Genomic DNA, 13624 nt, shown 5'->3' with positions numbered 1-13624 from the left:
ATTCCGGCCCGAAACTGCTTCAGAAAAATCAGATCTGGCTCGCAGGGCCAAAAGGTTGGACACCCCTGCTCTAAAGCATTTTTTGAGAGGCAGGATGGCATTTTACTTAAAAATTTTACTCAAACCCTAAACAAGACATGAAGGCAACCAGAAGGAAACGGGTGGAATTCAATCCCAACTGAAGCCGTTTTTGTCCGGAATTGAAATTGATTTTCTTTAGTTCTGTGGATTTTTGTGATTTATTTTGTTTGATTACACCAGGGGTGACCCAAGTATGGCCCGCGAGGTGATTTTTTCAAATCTTTTGCCCGAAAAATAAGGGGGGGGGGAAAAACTTCAAAATTTCAATGGAAATTAAAGTGCAATCCGTTGAAATCCGTTGATATACATACATTCCCCTGCGTTTAAAATCAGTTAGGTATCGCAAAAAAATTTATTTCGCTTATTTTTCTGGTTTTCATCAAATCCTACCTTTTTTGAAAACTAATTCTTGCAAAACAACTGAACTAGTGCAAAATGCATTTTAAAACACTTTTTGCATTCAAATGATGAGACTATGGCTTGTTATTTTGCCCAGAGCCAAGGGACAAAAACTTTGAAAAATATTTGAATCGGCCTTAGAAGGAAGGTTCCACCTCAGGGATTTGGATTACGAATCTGAGGGCCTAACTTCTGGTTCTCCTCGATCTTGACTAGACCGTGGTATATAAAAATCTGACGAAAATATTGTATAATTATACTGATTTCAATGTTTGTCGAAGCTTTTTGGTTGGAAGCTTACCATTGGTAGAAAAAACATTTTTGTTCTTTTATAATCATATGACGAAAATGTTAAAACAATACCTGAATAAATAAAAAAACATCAGCTGCTACATTTATAGCTTCAAAGTTTGAAATACCGTTTCAATTAGCATTTTTTTTTTTTTTCATTTAGCCCGCAAGCTCATGTTAGCTTCATATTTGGCCCGCTTTTAAAAAATTTAGGGTACCCCTGGATTATACTGACCAACATAAATTGACAAAAAAGATTGCACAGGATAAACTAAACTGGGGTATTTTCAAAAATATTTAGACAGGGCCGAATGGTTTTTCTCTAAAGTTTGTATGGAGAATAAGAGCGGTTCGTCGCTGTTTAATGCAAACAAAAATTGCATTGTGAGACTAACGAGCAGAAACTTGCAAAAGATACCACAAAAGATCCGAGGGTCGTGAAAGTGGATGGTTTGATTTTTGATGTGAGACCAAAAAACCGTTCGGCCCTATATAATATTTTTGAAAAATTCTAAGTGCACGTATTTCTGGGGACCCCAAACTTTTTGCTCCTTCTCGAGTTGAGCCTGCGCAGTAATTTTGCTGGTCGGTGTCATCTATAAAGTGTTAATTGATTATGGTTGTGATATGATACTGGAGTCATTTTTTCAGCATCAGGAAAATTAAAACCACTCATTTTGCGGCACAATTGGATTCCTGAATTATGCAAGAGAAAAAAAGGTCTTGAGAGGCTGAAGAGAGCCCAGGAGTCATATGCAAGAAGTAATTTTAAAATCATTGTTCAAACTACTCTTTTTTAATAGATTTTAAAATAATAGTATCAATTGAAAATCAGCTACGCACCGAAACAAATAAGCTAGGATTATTTAAAACTCTTCTTCTTCTCTAATACTTAATAGGTATCATTATACTAATTTAAAAATCTATATTTTGTTGAATAGTATTTATCAAACAATCAGTCTGAATTCTAGATATAAACATCAATATTGCTGAAAAACTTTTTTCACAAAAAATAATTGGCACCGTTCAAAAGATCCACCATTAATTCGTCCAAAGTCACTAGAATAATATTTTCACGCTATGCCTAATAACTACACATTTTGTTCTTCGTATTCCTAGCAGCAGTCAGCGACACCAACGTCCTACGAATCTTGCGCACAGCGAAGTATATCGGTGATCTCCCAAGTCTAGCCACCCACCCGATCGTGCGGGGTTGACACTCGGGTTTCCCCCGTTGATCCCCGAAACCCCGTTGAAGTCCTATTTTGCCTGTTAGTATTAGTGAGATCATGCCCACCGTCGGGTGTAGGCGACTAATTTTAACCCTCGCTGACTACCACCGGCAGATCTTCAGGCCTAACCGTGTGTCTGCGTGTGTGTGTTTGTGAACTCGTGAGTTTCGTGAAGAAAAAAAAAACTGGCAAAAAAAGACTCTGGGCCCCCCAAACTCGGCGGTCGGCGATCGTGTCTTTCGGTTCTAAAAAAGGCAAGTGCAAGCGAAAAGTAGGCAAAACACGCACACAACCGTGAAAATCCGACGATCGGCGAGAATACCAGGGAGCACAGCCAGAACCAGGCCAGGCCCGTCGTGGCAGCTGTACTTATCAACGCCGGTGCGGTACAGCAATCAGTCGCTCAGGGGCTTTAGTCAAGACAAGTCACTCTAGTCAATAACAGCCCAGCATCATGGTAAGTGCTTGAACTCCTGCCTCCTCCTTTTGGGGAGTTGTGTGAAGTTGGACTTGGATAAGAAGTTGGAGCGGTTCCCGAGATTCCCGAGCGTTGTCCCGTGCAATACCTGAAGATCTGCTACCTGAGGATTAACCGGTGGTTCCGGCGTGGGGAGAGCAGTGACCTACAGAGAGTTGCGTGATAAAAAACAGTGCAAAAAAATATGACTTTTTCTTGAAAGACTATCTTTGAAAAGATAGAAAGTGAAATTATGAGTGATACTACAAAAGTTTATCAAAGTTCGACAATTTTCTTCAATCATTCAAGCGGATACTGCAATTTTTAAATTGTGACAGCATGAAATTCAGTGACTTTCGATTGAATTTTATCCAAAGTTAGTGTTATGCTGAATTTGTTACGTGATCGTGAAGATGTTACGTCATACCTTAACCAACTTCAACAAATCAATTGAATCCTGAACAACCTGTTTGAGTTGAAGCGGATCACAACAGCTGCTTTCCAGTAGAATCAAACGGATTTTAACGACTTTTCTGAAGATTTATTGAAATTCTTAAAGGAAGTTTATGTACCACTGATCTTGAAGAGGAGTTTGTTTGAAGTGGATCCTTAATCTAGTTGAAGTGGATCGTTGATATTTTAATCCCTTCGATTTTTCCTTAAATTTTGAGATCAAATCACTGAACTTTCTAACAAGCATAACTATTCCAAGCCAAGAAAATCACTCACTTTAGATGCGAATCTTGGCCACCAATTTTCGACGCTGGTCAGTGAAAATTTTCCCAAACTGCGTTCGGTGTGTGGTTCTAAATTTAGAACATCAAATTTTCCAACACCAAGTGGCGGCTGGTTACGTAAATCACGCACGTTCACTTTCGGGGAAAAGCCGTGCAGGTCGCTGGATCTAAAAATAGCTCGGTCCGCGCGCCTAGGTCGGTGCAAAAGTAATTGCTCAGCCTGCGATCAAGATCTTCAGAGGGAGACGTGTGACGGCGATGATCGTGGAATCTGCGGCGCCAACGACTTTGGTCGTGGGACAGTTAATTAATTGAGATCGTTTTTGCACCTTTCTGCTTGCAGTCTGAGAAGAAGGAAAAGAAGACCAAGAAGAAGGCCTCCTCCAAGGATGAGACTCCCGCCGATACCCCAGCGGCAGAGACCCCAGCGGCGCCGACTCCCTCGGACTCTGGCTCCCAGCGAGGATCCACCCGTGGATCTTCGTCCCGCAAGGCTAAGAAGGCCCCATCCTCCGTCTTCGTCCTCTTCTCCCAGAAGCAGATCGCCGAATTCAAGGAGGTAAGTTCGTACGACGTCAACTTCTCGCGTCCAAGGTCATCCGAATCTAACACCGGGTTCTTCGCCTTCTTTCTCCTCCTCAACAACAGGCCTTCCAGCTGATGGACAACGACAAGGATGGTGTGATCGGCAAGAACGATCTCCGTTCGACCTTCGATGCCCTCGGCAAGCTGGTCTCGGACAAGGAGCTCGACGAGATGCTGGGCGAGGCCTCGGGACCGCTCAACTTCACCCAGCTGTTGACGCTGTTCGCCAACCGCATGTCCGGTGGAGGTACCGATGACGACGATGTCGTCATCAACGCCTTCAAGGCCTTCGACAACAACGGCCGAATTGACGGTGAGAAGTTCCGTTATGCCCTCACTCACTGGGGTCAGGACAAGTTCTCCGAGGATGAGGTTGACGATGCCTTCGACCAGATGATCGTTGACGATAAGGGCTTCATCGACACCGCTGCCCTGATCGCCATGCTCACCGGCTCCGAGGAGGGAGAGGAAGAATAAACGGATTCTTCACGAACCACCAAAAAAACCCAACCACTTCTATTTATTTAAAGAACTCTTACTTGTAAACAACATCTACAAAGAACAAGCAGTGACAACAACAACAACAACAACAACAACAACAATACGGAGAACATCTTCATGTAATCACAATTCCATTTGCTTACATCATCTGATTCTAAATTATTACTTTTATTTTCTATGATAAGACATGAATTTTAAGCTATAAGGAAAATAAAGTTATATAAAAAAATCTATAAAAAATAAAACCAAAAAAAGTGCAAAACTTAAACTCTTAGAAAAGGAGAAAAAACACGCTTTTACTAGAAAATCGCACATACACACAAACCAAAATCTGGTCCTTTTCCAAACCAACCAAGCCGAGCCATCAACCATCATCAATTTTCAAACAAAAGGTTCTTTTTACCCTCTCGAACACGATCACCACCTGGCGCGCGCAGCTAGAGCGACATCCACCAGATAGAAAGCGCGCCCAACTTTGCCGGTAGAGCTTGACGTTAACAGAAGCAAACAGAAACAGGAATGTGTACACAAATTGGAATTTTGAAACAATAAAAACATAGTTTGTTGCAAATAAAAATATGACATTCCGTTGATCTGTTTGTTCATTATAGAAAAACAATATTTTATTTTTTCATTCAAAGCTTTGGTAATCGCTTTCGCAAGATTCGTCAATGTATCAAGCAAATGTGATAGTCTTTCCAACATTCAAGATTATATTGATTGTTTTGAAACCCTGATGCTGCTCCATTGAAACTTATTTGAAGTACTATGCGTCTCCTTCTGGTAGACAGATTCAAAGTGCCGTCTTTGTATGCAAAATTGTGTGCAAGCTGGCGTTCAAGTTCCGTAGCACTGCATGTTGCATAGCCACCAGGCGCCTTTCGAGTCAATGAGTGTTGTGAAGGGAGGTGGGCAAAAAAGAGCGAGCCGTTCAAAAAACGAATGAACCATGGTTCACAAAAAATGAGCCGAGGTGCTTTTGAGATTCCGGTTTTTTTTTTTTCAAAGAATCATTACTATATGGAAATATTTCTAAACTTCTTTCAGTTTAAAAATATTATCAATAGAATATCCAGCAAACTGCAGTATACATTTGTTTTTGAGGATTTTCAATGTAATTTCAAATAATGCAATGTCAAATATGTTAAAATTGTCATAGGGGTACTTTTTCAAGTGCTTTTGGATTTGAAACGGAAGTTGAAGAAGGGCTATTTCCCGACATGTTGAAATCTGATTCGACATGTTTCTTTGGGGGTCTTTTGCAGCTTTCTAATCAATGTACAATATACGTTGAAAGAAACTATATTACATTTTTTTCCCAAAATTTGAACACCACTTATAAGTTTTTAAACTCATGTTGAGTTTTCAGGAATTCTTTCAAATTATTCCAAAAATAAAACTGAATGATTTTCCTAACAAAGTACAAATCTTTTCTTGAACTAGCATAGCAAAACTAATTGTAAAGATACATGAAAGTATTACTCAAATACAAATTTGAGCATTTCAAAATGCCATGGAAAATTTCACCAAAAAACTTCTTAATAGCCCATGAGATTTTGGAAAATAATCTCTTGCTTTGGCTTTTCTGGAGCTAGCGTAACGAAAAAGAGTGGTTTTCTTCCCCTGGGCAAGCGATTGGTGTTGAAGTGACAAACGGTAGGAATTCATCAAAGCAGTTTTGCGTCGCGTTCGATATGTGCTCCCGACTGATTGAGTCTTTTTGGAGCAATCAGCGCTTCAAGGCTGTTCCCTTTGAAGAATTGGAAAAGATTCAATTTTACTACTACCAAACAGTGATATGGTTCCATCTTGACAGTTCTAAATTCGTATATGCTTAATTTATATTGATTTTGCCTTCTTCACTGAGGAGATGCTATAAAATCACTTGGAAAATGAACTTTTTAATTTGACCTACCAGACCCACCTTCATTTATCCCCTTATCGACTCAGAATCAAATTCTGAACAAATGTCTGTGCGCTTGTGGGGATGTTGATCCAAATTATGCACTTACTTTTCTCGGCTATGGCTGAATGAATTTGGTCCGGATGTGGTCCACTCGGTTCACTTTCAGGTCCTACAGCTTGGTATTGAATATTGTACAGATTAATTTTGTTGTTTAAAAGTTATGATTAAAAAAAATATATAGACGACTACAAAAAAGGGTGATTTTCAACATAACCTCAAATGGCCAGCTCTGATCACCACGAAAATGCCATTTTCTTCAAAGGCGGTATCTGTATGCTCTAGGCAAAAAGTCTGTAGGTAGCTTGTATTTTTTAATTCGAAACTTTTTTTCAGGACCTCTTATCGCAGCGATCACGTTAGGGGCCGTTAGGGGTGAGAGGAAAGCACCAACCACCTAAAGATGGAATAAGTAACGTTTGGTATTCTTATGTCATAGAAAAAAGTCATTCTGTGCTGAATTGGGACAGCTGTTTTAGCAATGATGCAGTCTAATATTTTGATATATTTTTGAGTTATTTTCAAATTTTAATTCTGAGACCCTATTTTAGTCAAATTTGAGTAGTTTATTGGCCACCATATTGGGTTTACAAAATTAAAAATTACTTCAGAGCATGTTTGGGGTCATATTCTAGGTCAACAGATTATCCGAAGATTCGTTTATCTGAAGTGATTTTTTTCCGAGACCTTCGGATAATCAAGTCTGTCTTGTACTGTTTATACTAACTGACTATTATTATGAGAAGACAAGAAAAGGAATAGCAAATATTATCCTGTAATAGTAATGACAGTATATGTTCACTTTTTTTTAGTATTTAAAATACATTTACACAAATATTGCTGTCTACCCGTGGTTGCTCCTCTGATATTGACCAGGACCTCCAAGAATTACTCCGTGGACCACAGATGAAGAATAGGAACCAATCATCACCACTTCTCAACTTTCAAATGTCCCTATCATGCTAGTATAGTGATTCTCCACCTTTTTCATTCCATCCCCCCCCCCCTTGACTAATTTTGAAGAACTTCGTTCCCCCCTTAAATATTGAACATATATTTTAGATATTTTGATTTAATATTTAACATAAGATTGAAGTCTTCATACAAAGGCAAAACATCAGTTTGTGCAATAACCTAAACAATGTTGTCCAAAAATTAAACCATTCATGCAAAACTAAAATAAATTAAAATTCAAGAAAATTTAGCTCCATCAAACCCTAATTGTAACTGCTCATATTTATGGATATGCTAAACCTCTTTAAATATTTTTAGTAATTATTTAAAAAAACAAATATGTTCAACGATGTCATTCTTTTTTTTATGAAATAACAGTTCCTATTTGAAAGATTGTAAATAACTTGAATTAACCAACCGATCAACCGATCTAATAAAACAAAAAAAATTGTTCATGTTTGATAGAACTTTGCTGTTCAAAACTTGGAACATTTTATTTACAAACACCATTCCTCAAAAATATCCGTGGATCTTTTCGTGTTTGAATCTTAGCATAACTGACATCAATTAATAAACAGTGGACTCTCACGTTGTCTATATTGAAGGGACCGTCGAGTGAGGGAACTTTCAAATTATAGAACGAAAAATCAAATCGATCTATTTGAAGGGACTGACAAATTTATTGACATCTGGAGCAATATTGATATCGAGATGATCGACAACCAGAGAGTCCACTGTAAAATATATAATGGTTTCGTCCCACCAAATTTGTAGCAACAAGGTCCAGTTCCATCCTAAATTGCTCTTAGCTCCTAGTGTTTTGAAAACGCCATCAGCAATATCATTCATGAATTATTTTATTCGCTTCGACGCGCAACTCTTTTTTCTCTAAAAGCGCAATCAATTAATTTGCGTTCATGGTAGCCGTGGTGTAGGGGTAAGCGTGGTTGCCTCTCACCCAGCTGGCCTGAGTTCGATCCTAGAAGGTCCCGTTGGCATTTTTCGAGACGAGATTTGTCTGATCACGGAAGTAAATGTTGGCCCCGGCCTAACCTAGAGGGTTAGGTCGTTAGCTCAGTCCAGGTGTAGGAGTCGTCTTCCAGGGTCCTGTATCGGTGGAGTCGCTGGTAGGCAGTTGGACTAACAATCCAAAGGTCGTCAGTTCGAATACCGGGGTGGATGGAAGCTTAGGTGTAAAAGAGATTTGCAATTGCCTCAACAATCAAGCCTTCGGACACTTAGTTTCGAGTAGGAATCTCGCAATCGAGAACGCCAAGGCCATGCTGAAGAGCAAATAATTTGATTTGATTTGATTTTTTGGTAGCTAAAATCTGTTGAAAGTTACTAATTTTTCAAAAATCTTTTTTTTACAAAAATCAACAAATATGTCCAGTGTTTTGAACCACCCTAACACGGCGTAGGTCAACCGGATTGCCAAACAAATAAAATACGGGTCTAATTATTTTGACCAAGGAATCCCCACTCCAATTTTGAGCCCGATCAAACCATGCTGTTTTCGTCGAAAATTGCTGATCAGCATAATCTGAACACCATGTTACCAGCAACGTTTATTACGTTCATTGAAACTGAAAGCAGATTGGACTGCTGAATAGTGAACGTGAATTTGAAAGGATCCAGAACCAAGCATCAAATACTCTGATGCTGCAATCGTTAGTGACAGTAGTAAATTATTAAATCCAATGATGATTACATTTTTGAGTGAGGAACAAAAAAGTGTTAATACTTACAAACAATTACAATTGATTTAAAACAATTCACAAACTGAGAACGTTATTGCTAGTTCAAGCCATGACTTCAACACAATTCTCCTCTCACAACGCCAGCTAGCCGGCTTTTTATGCATTTCATTTTCAGCCAAGAAACCTGGAATCAAAACAAACCAAGCGAAGCCTCTTGCAACTCCCGGGCGTTCAAGTCTCACGTGCATGACTTGCGCGAGAGAGCGACCACTCGCATGCTTTTCTACCTGAGCTCTTGCTCGGCTTACGCTTAAGCCGAGCTCCAAAACAGTTTGAAGTGAGCAGCGAAGCCAACCGGACCTACTTTCGTACGCGCGTACCTTCGGCCAGGCCGATCGACAGTGAGTCACTGCGAAGAGAAAAGTGTTTTTTTCGACTCGATCGCGACCAACTGGAATGGCTTGTTGTATAACGTTGACGCCCGTAACAAGTGTTGTTTGTATCGTTGCTGATCGGATTGATATGTTCGACAATTCACCGGAAGTTTAGAATGGCATCTGTTCGGGGAATAGTGGCTGTTTTTGGCCTCGTAGCGCTATCGGCCCAAGGTTAGTGTGTACGAAGTGAATGGTCAAATTGCCACGTCAATTGAACCAATTTAAAATGGTCTGCTAGGCGCTGAATCATTGTAACTAATGTTTTTAGTTGCTTGGAGTAACCTTCATCAATTAGCAGTCACGATCGATTGATTGATGCTTTCTTTCTTGGCAGTTCACGCGGTCAACCTGGTGGCGTACATCTCGCAGCACGGTCTTCACGGGGAAATCTCGTTCGCGCAGTACTCCGAGCGGCAGGTTCAGATAACATCAGATCTTGAAACGACCCTTCAATACCCGGACCAAGCGTGGAGTTGGGGCGTGTACCAGCTGCCCGTGGATTACACGATCGTAGACCCAGGTCAGCGATGTGACCTGCGTGGGTTGGGTGAACAGTTGTGGTCGTTCGACGATGATCTGGGGTTTTTGACGTTACCTGGGAATGAGTCCACCAGTTGGGTCAACGACATTCCGTTGACCGGGGAGAAGGGACTGTGGGGCAAATCGTTGGTGCTGTATGATCCCAATAGTAACTTTAGGATTTGTGCCACGATCACCACCAGGGATGGATCGCAGGATCACATTGCGGAAGCGAGGTTCAACAGTCCCGTTACGGGGTCGGTGTACTTTCGGTGGTTGGCGTCAAAGGAGTCGCACCATTCGGACACCTTGATCTACTCGAATCTGTTCCACATTAGAGAGCAATCCAGGTTAGTTGACTCAACGTTTTTAGTTGATCTTTCGATTAAGTTTGTATCATTCTAGAAAGCTCAACAACCCTGACTTCACGGAGCACGTCTGGAAAATCTACGTGACAGACATCTTCGAGAATGACGCAGCAAACGCTGAAGAGAATTGCAACAAACTGCAGCTCGTCTTCGATCCTCAAGTTCGCGGGGCTGGAAAGGCCATCGGTGACATCGATGTCCGGCTGGGAAACCTCAAGATCACCACCAACTCCCAGCGCAACAAGTATCCACAGCTGTTCAACGATAAGGACCTGGTGCTCCTACCTAGCGATCTGTACGGTCCATCGCGCAAGCTTTACCTGGTGATCTTCGACCCCGTCCATCCGGATACCTTCTTGGCGTGTGCCAAAATCCGGCACTTGAAGGCGAAGTCCGCGCGGGCGATCGTAAACGGAGGTGGAATCCGCGGTGAGATGCGATTTATGCAGCGATCGCGATTCGAGCCAACATGGATAAACGCGTCGTTTGCGTCGATCACCAACCAACTTCAGGACAACGTGAACTACGCCAAAGATGTTGCGAGTTTCAAGATCAACCAGCTTCCACTGCAGGCCTACGCTGCTGGAAGTCAAGGCTTCTGTCGAACTTCGGGAGACACATTAAATCCCACGAACGTCGATCAGAGCAGTATTCCACCACCTGGTTACGGAACGCAAGATCAATACCCGGTGGGCGATCTTACGGGCAAGCTAACCAACCGTAACAAGCGTGAAACCCACAAAATGTTCCTCCCAGGAACCAGCGCTGAACTGAGTGGCTTCTACTGGGATACCTTCCTCCCGCTTCAAGGCATGCACAGCATCATCTTCAGAGGGTTCAATGTGCAACGATTCAACCGCACCGATCCGACCAACATCACCCACGTACCGTGGGCTTGCGGACCGGTAACCCTGTACGAAATCAGCCGCCCCTATCAGATTCCGATCTTCACGGCTCAGGTTCTGTTCCGGTACCCGATCGTGGGCCGCATTATCTTCCGCCAGGTCAAGGACGAGTTCTGGAGCGATACGGCGGTAATCTTCGAGTATCTGATCCACGCCGACGGGTCGTCGGTGAACAATACGGCGGAGCACCGTTGGGGCATTACGGATGATCCTCCCGGGAAGGACTTTTACGACTGGCAGAATCGTTGCGTTAGCACCGGGGGAATCTACAACCCGCACAAGGTCTCGCTGGGTGCTTCCAACTGGGAGGAACGATGTACGATGAGTTCGAGCGAACTTTGTCGGCTGGGGGATCTGTCGAATCGCGTTGGAATGCTGGGGATTGCTGGTAGCAAGGAAGATGCTGGGAGAATCAGCCGGAAGATGTTTGTGGACCAAAATTTGCCCTTGGGTGGGTACGCGAGCGTCGTGGGGCGGTCGGTGGTAATCTTCGACGACCATGGTCCGAAGGCGAGAGGAGAACGGCTGGCTTGTTCGAGGTAAGGTCGATTGATCAAGTTTAAGGTTTGTACTAAATTTGTTTGGTTTCAGGATTGGTGGGTATCACCGCCGGAAGGTTGTCGCTCGAGACTGGTACTCAAACGGAGATCCTCTAACAATAAAAGGGAAACTTGAGATGTTGCAGCAATCCGAGTATGATTTGACCAACGTAGAGGTGGAATTTAAAGGACTGATCGCCAACAGTGGGTACCACGTTCATATAGCCCCGGTTGAGGGAGATTTGGAGTTCCCTTGTGAGGATTCCACAGTCTACGGACACTGGAATCCACGCGGTGTCAACCCTAAGCTGTCGCCACCTCCTGCCATGGGCAGTACGGATCAGTACGAGCTGGGTGACCTGAGTGGAAAGTTCGGAACGTTGGACGGTGTGTCGATGTATGATAACTTCTACAACGACTCCCGGATGCCCCTTTATGGTTACGAGAGCATAATCGGACGAAGCATTGTGGTTCACAAGAAAGAGCAAGGTCGTCGATGGGCCTGCAGTACTTTGGAACGTGGATACAGTCCCAGTGAGGCTCGGGAGATTCGAGCGATCGCGTCGTTCCATCATCCGGCAGGGTACGCGTACGGATACATCCGGATGACGCAACTGATCGGGAATGATGGAAGTCAGAGTGATACGACCATTGAGGTCAAGTTGAGGTACCCGGGAAAGCATGATCGTAACAAGACGCTGAATCACAATTGGCATATCTGGGTGAATCCGGTTGGAGTGGACGCCACTGTTTTACAGGTAGAAACTCGATGCGTTGCTGCCGGTTATGTGTGGAATCCGTACTATACCCAGCTGGCTGATCCGTTGAATGTAAGTCCATGCTATGTCCAACCAATAACCAAAATAATCAATCCTTTTTTCCCCAATACAGCAAGATCTGTACCGCAAGGAATGCGGTCCGGACAATCCGCTTCGTTGCTACGTCGGAGACGTATCGGCCCGCCTCGGTCCCATCAACATCGGCTACCGCAGACAAGTGTTCACCGATAGCAACTTCCCCCTAGAGGGCGCCGTCAGCGCTCTCGGCCGCTCAATCGTAATATTCGGCCCGGAATTCTCCGGCTTTCGGTTCGCTTGCGCCAACATTCAACCGGATCACGACATTGTCAAGTACATCAACCTGAAGAAGCCGCCTCGCTTTGTGGTCGCTCAGTTTCTGGAGGACGTACGCTCCGTAATGGGCCTTCCCGAGTGGATGCTGGCAATCGATTCACGTAGCACGAAAACTCTTCACAACGATGCCTGCATTCAGATGATTGTGCATTTCAAAGGACCTAATGCATTTCAAATTGAGCAGGACTTCTCCAAGCTGCTGGCCACTGGTAGACTGGATTCTCCCACCATCGCCATTCCGGGATATGTGAACCAAAAGCGCAAGAAGATGCTGTCCTACCGAACCTGTGGAGTGCGCGATCCGAACGAGAGCAACAGCAACAGAAGATTCTTCAATCGTGGAGCAGCGGCAGAAACGAAATACTCCTCGCGTCTGCTGGTGGTTCTTACAGCGACTGTCGTACTACATATGTATTATGTAGCTTTTAGATGTTAGCCTTAATCGAAGTGAATCAAACTTGTGATACTCTGCTCAAGCTGTAAGCTTCATCATGCTCTGGAAGGTTCTCTGAACAGTTCTTAATTAATCTAAATTAAATGGGAAATAAAACAATCATCCATCCATTCACTTATATTCTGTTTGTTTTTCTTTGCAAACCCGTTCACTCTTGAGGCAATTTCTATTTCGCGTTAATCAACGATGATCAAAACCATTCAGACTCGTCGTAACGCTTCCGCCTTGTATGATCAAAAGCGGGAGTTCAATCCCCAGCTTCTACGAGCAAATCTGTTGGTCGATTGCTTATGGTTTCGATTTGTCAATAAGCAGGGTTAGTGAAGTTTCGCGATTTTGCGGAACGTGGAATACCGTGGCATTGGGACT

At 43.0% G+C, this 13624-nt stretch overlaps 2 protein-coding genes across 2 annotated transcripts; both read left to right on the top strand.

Moving 5' to 3' along the window:
* The first annotated feature begins 2318 nt into the window (after positions 1–2318).
* On the top strand, positions 2319–4874 carry LOC6051327 (myosin regulatory light chain 2). Its single transcript, XM_001867755.2, has 3 exons — positions 2319–2460; positions 3541–3756; positions 3846–4874. The coding sequence occupies exons 1-3, from the start codon at positions 2458–2460 to the stop codon at positions 4257–4259; spliced, it is 633 nt and encodes a 210-aa protein (XP_001867790.1). The 5' UTR covers positions 2319–2457; the 3' UTR covers positions 4260–4874.
* A 4307-nt stretch (positions 4875–9181) lies between these two features.
* On the top strand, positions 9182–13362 carry LOC6051326. The gene is made up of 5 exons (XM_038249898.1): positions 9182–9508; positions 9672–10206; positions 10262–11668; positions 11721–12498; positions 12560–13362. The coding sequence occupies exons 1-5, from the start codon at positions 9451–9453 to the stop codon at positions 13235–13237; spliced, it is 3456 nt and encodes a 1151-aa protein (XP_038105826.1). The 5' UTR covers positions 9182–9450; the 3' UTR covers positions 13238–13362.
* The last annotated feature ends 262 nt before the right edge of the window (positions 13363–13624 follow it).

This window comes from Culex quinquefasciatus, chromosome 1 (assembly GCF_015732765.1).
Source record: "Culex quinquefasciatus strain JHB chromosome 1, VPISU_Cqui_1.0_pri_paternal, whole genome shotgun sequence".
In the NCBI taxonomy this organism is placed as follows: domain Eukaryota; kingdom Metazoa; phylum Arthropoda; class Insecta; order Diptera; family Culicidae; genus Culex; species Culex quinquefasciatus.
This window is presented reverse-complemented; position numbering and strand designations above follow the sequence as displayed.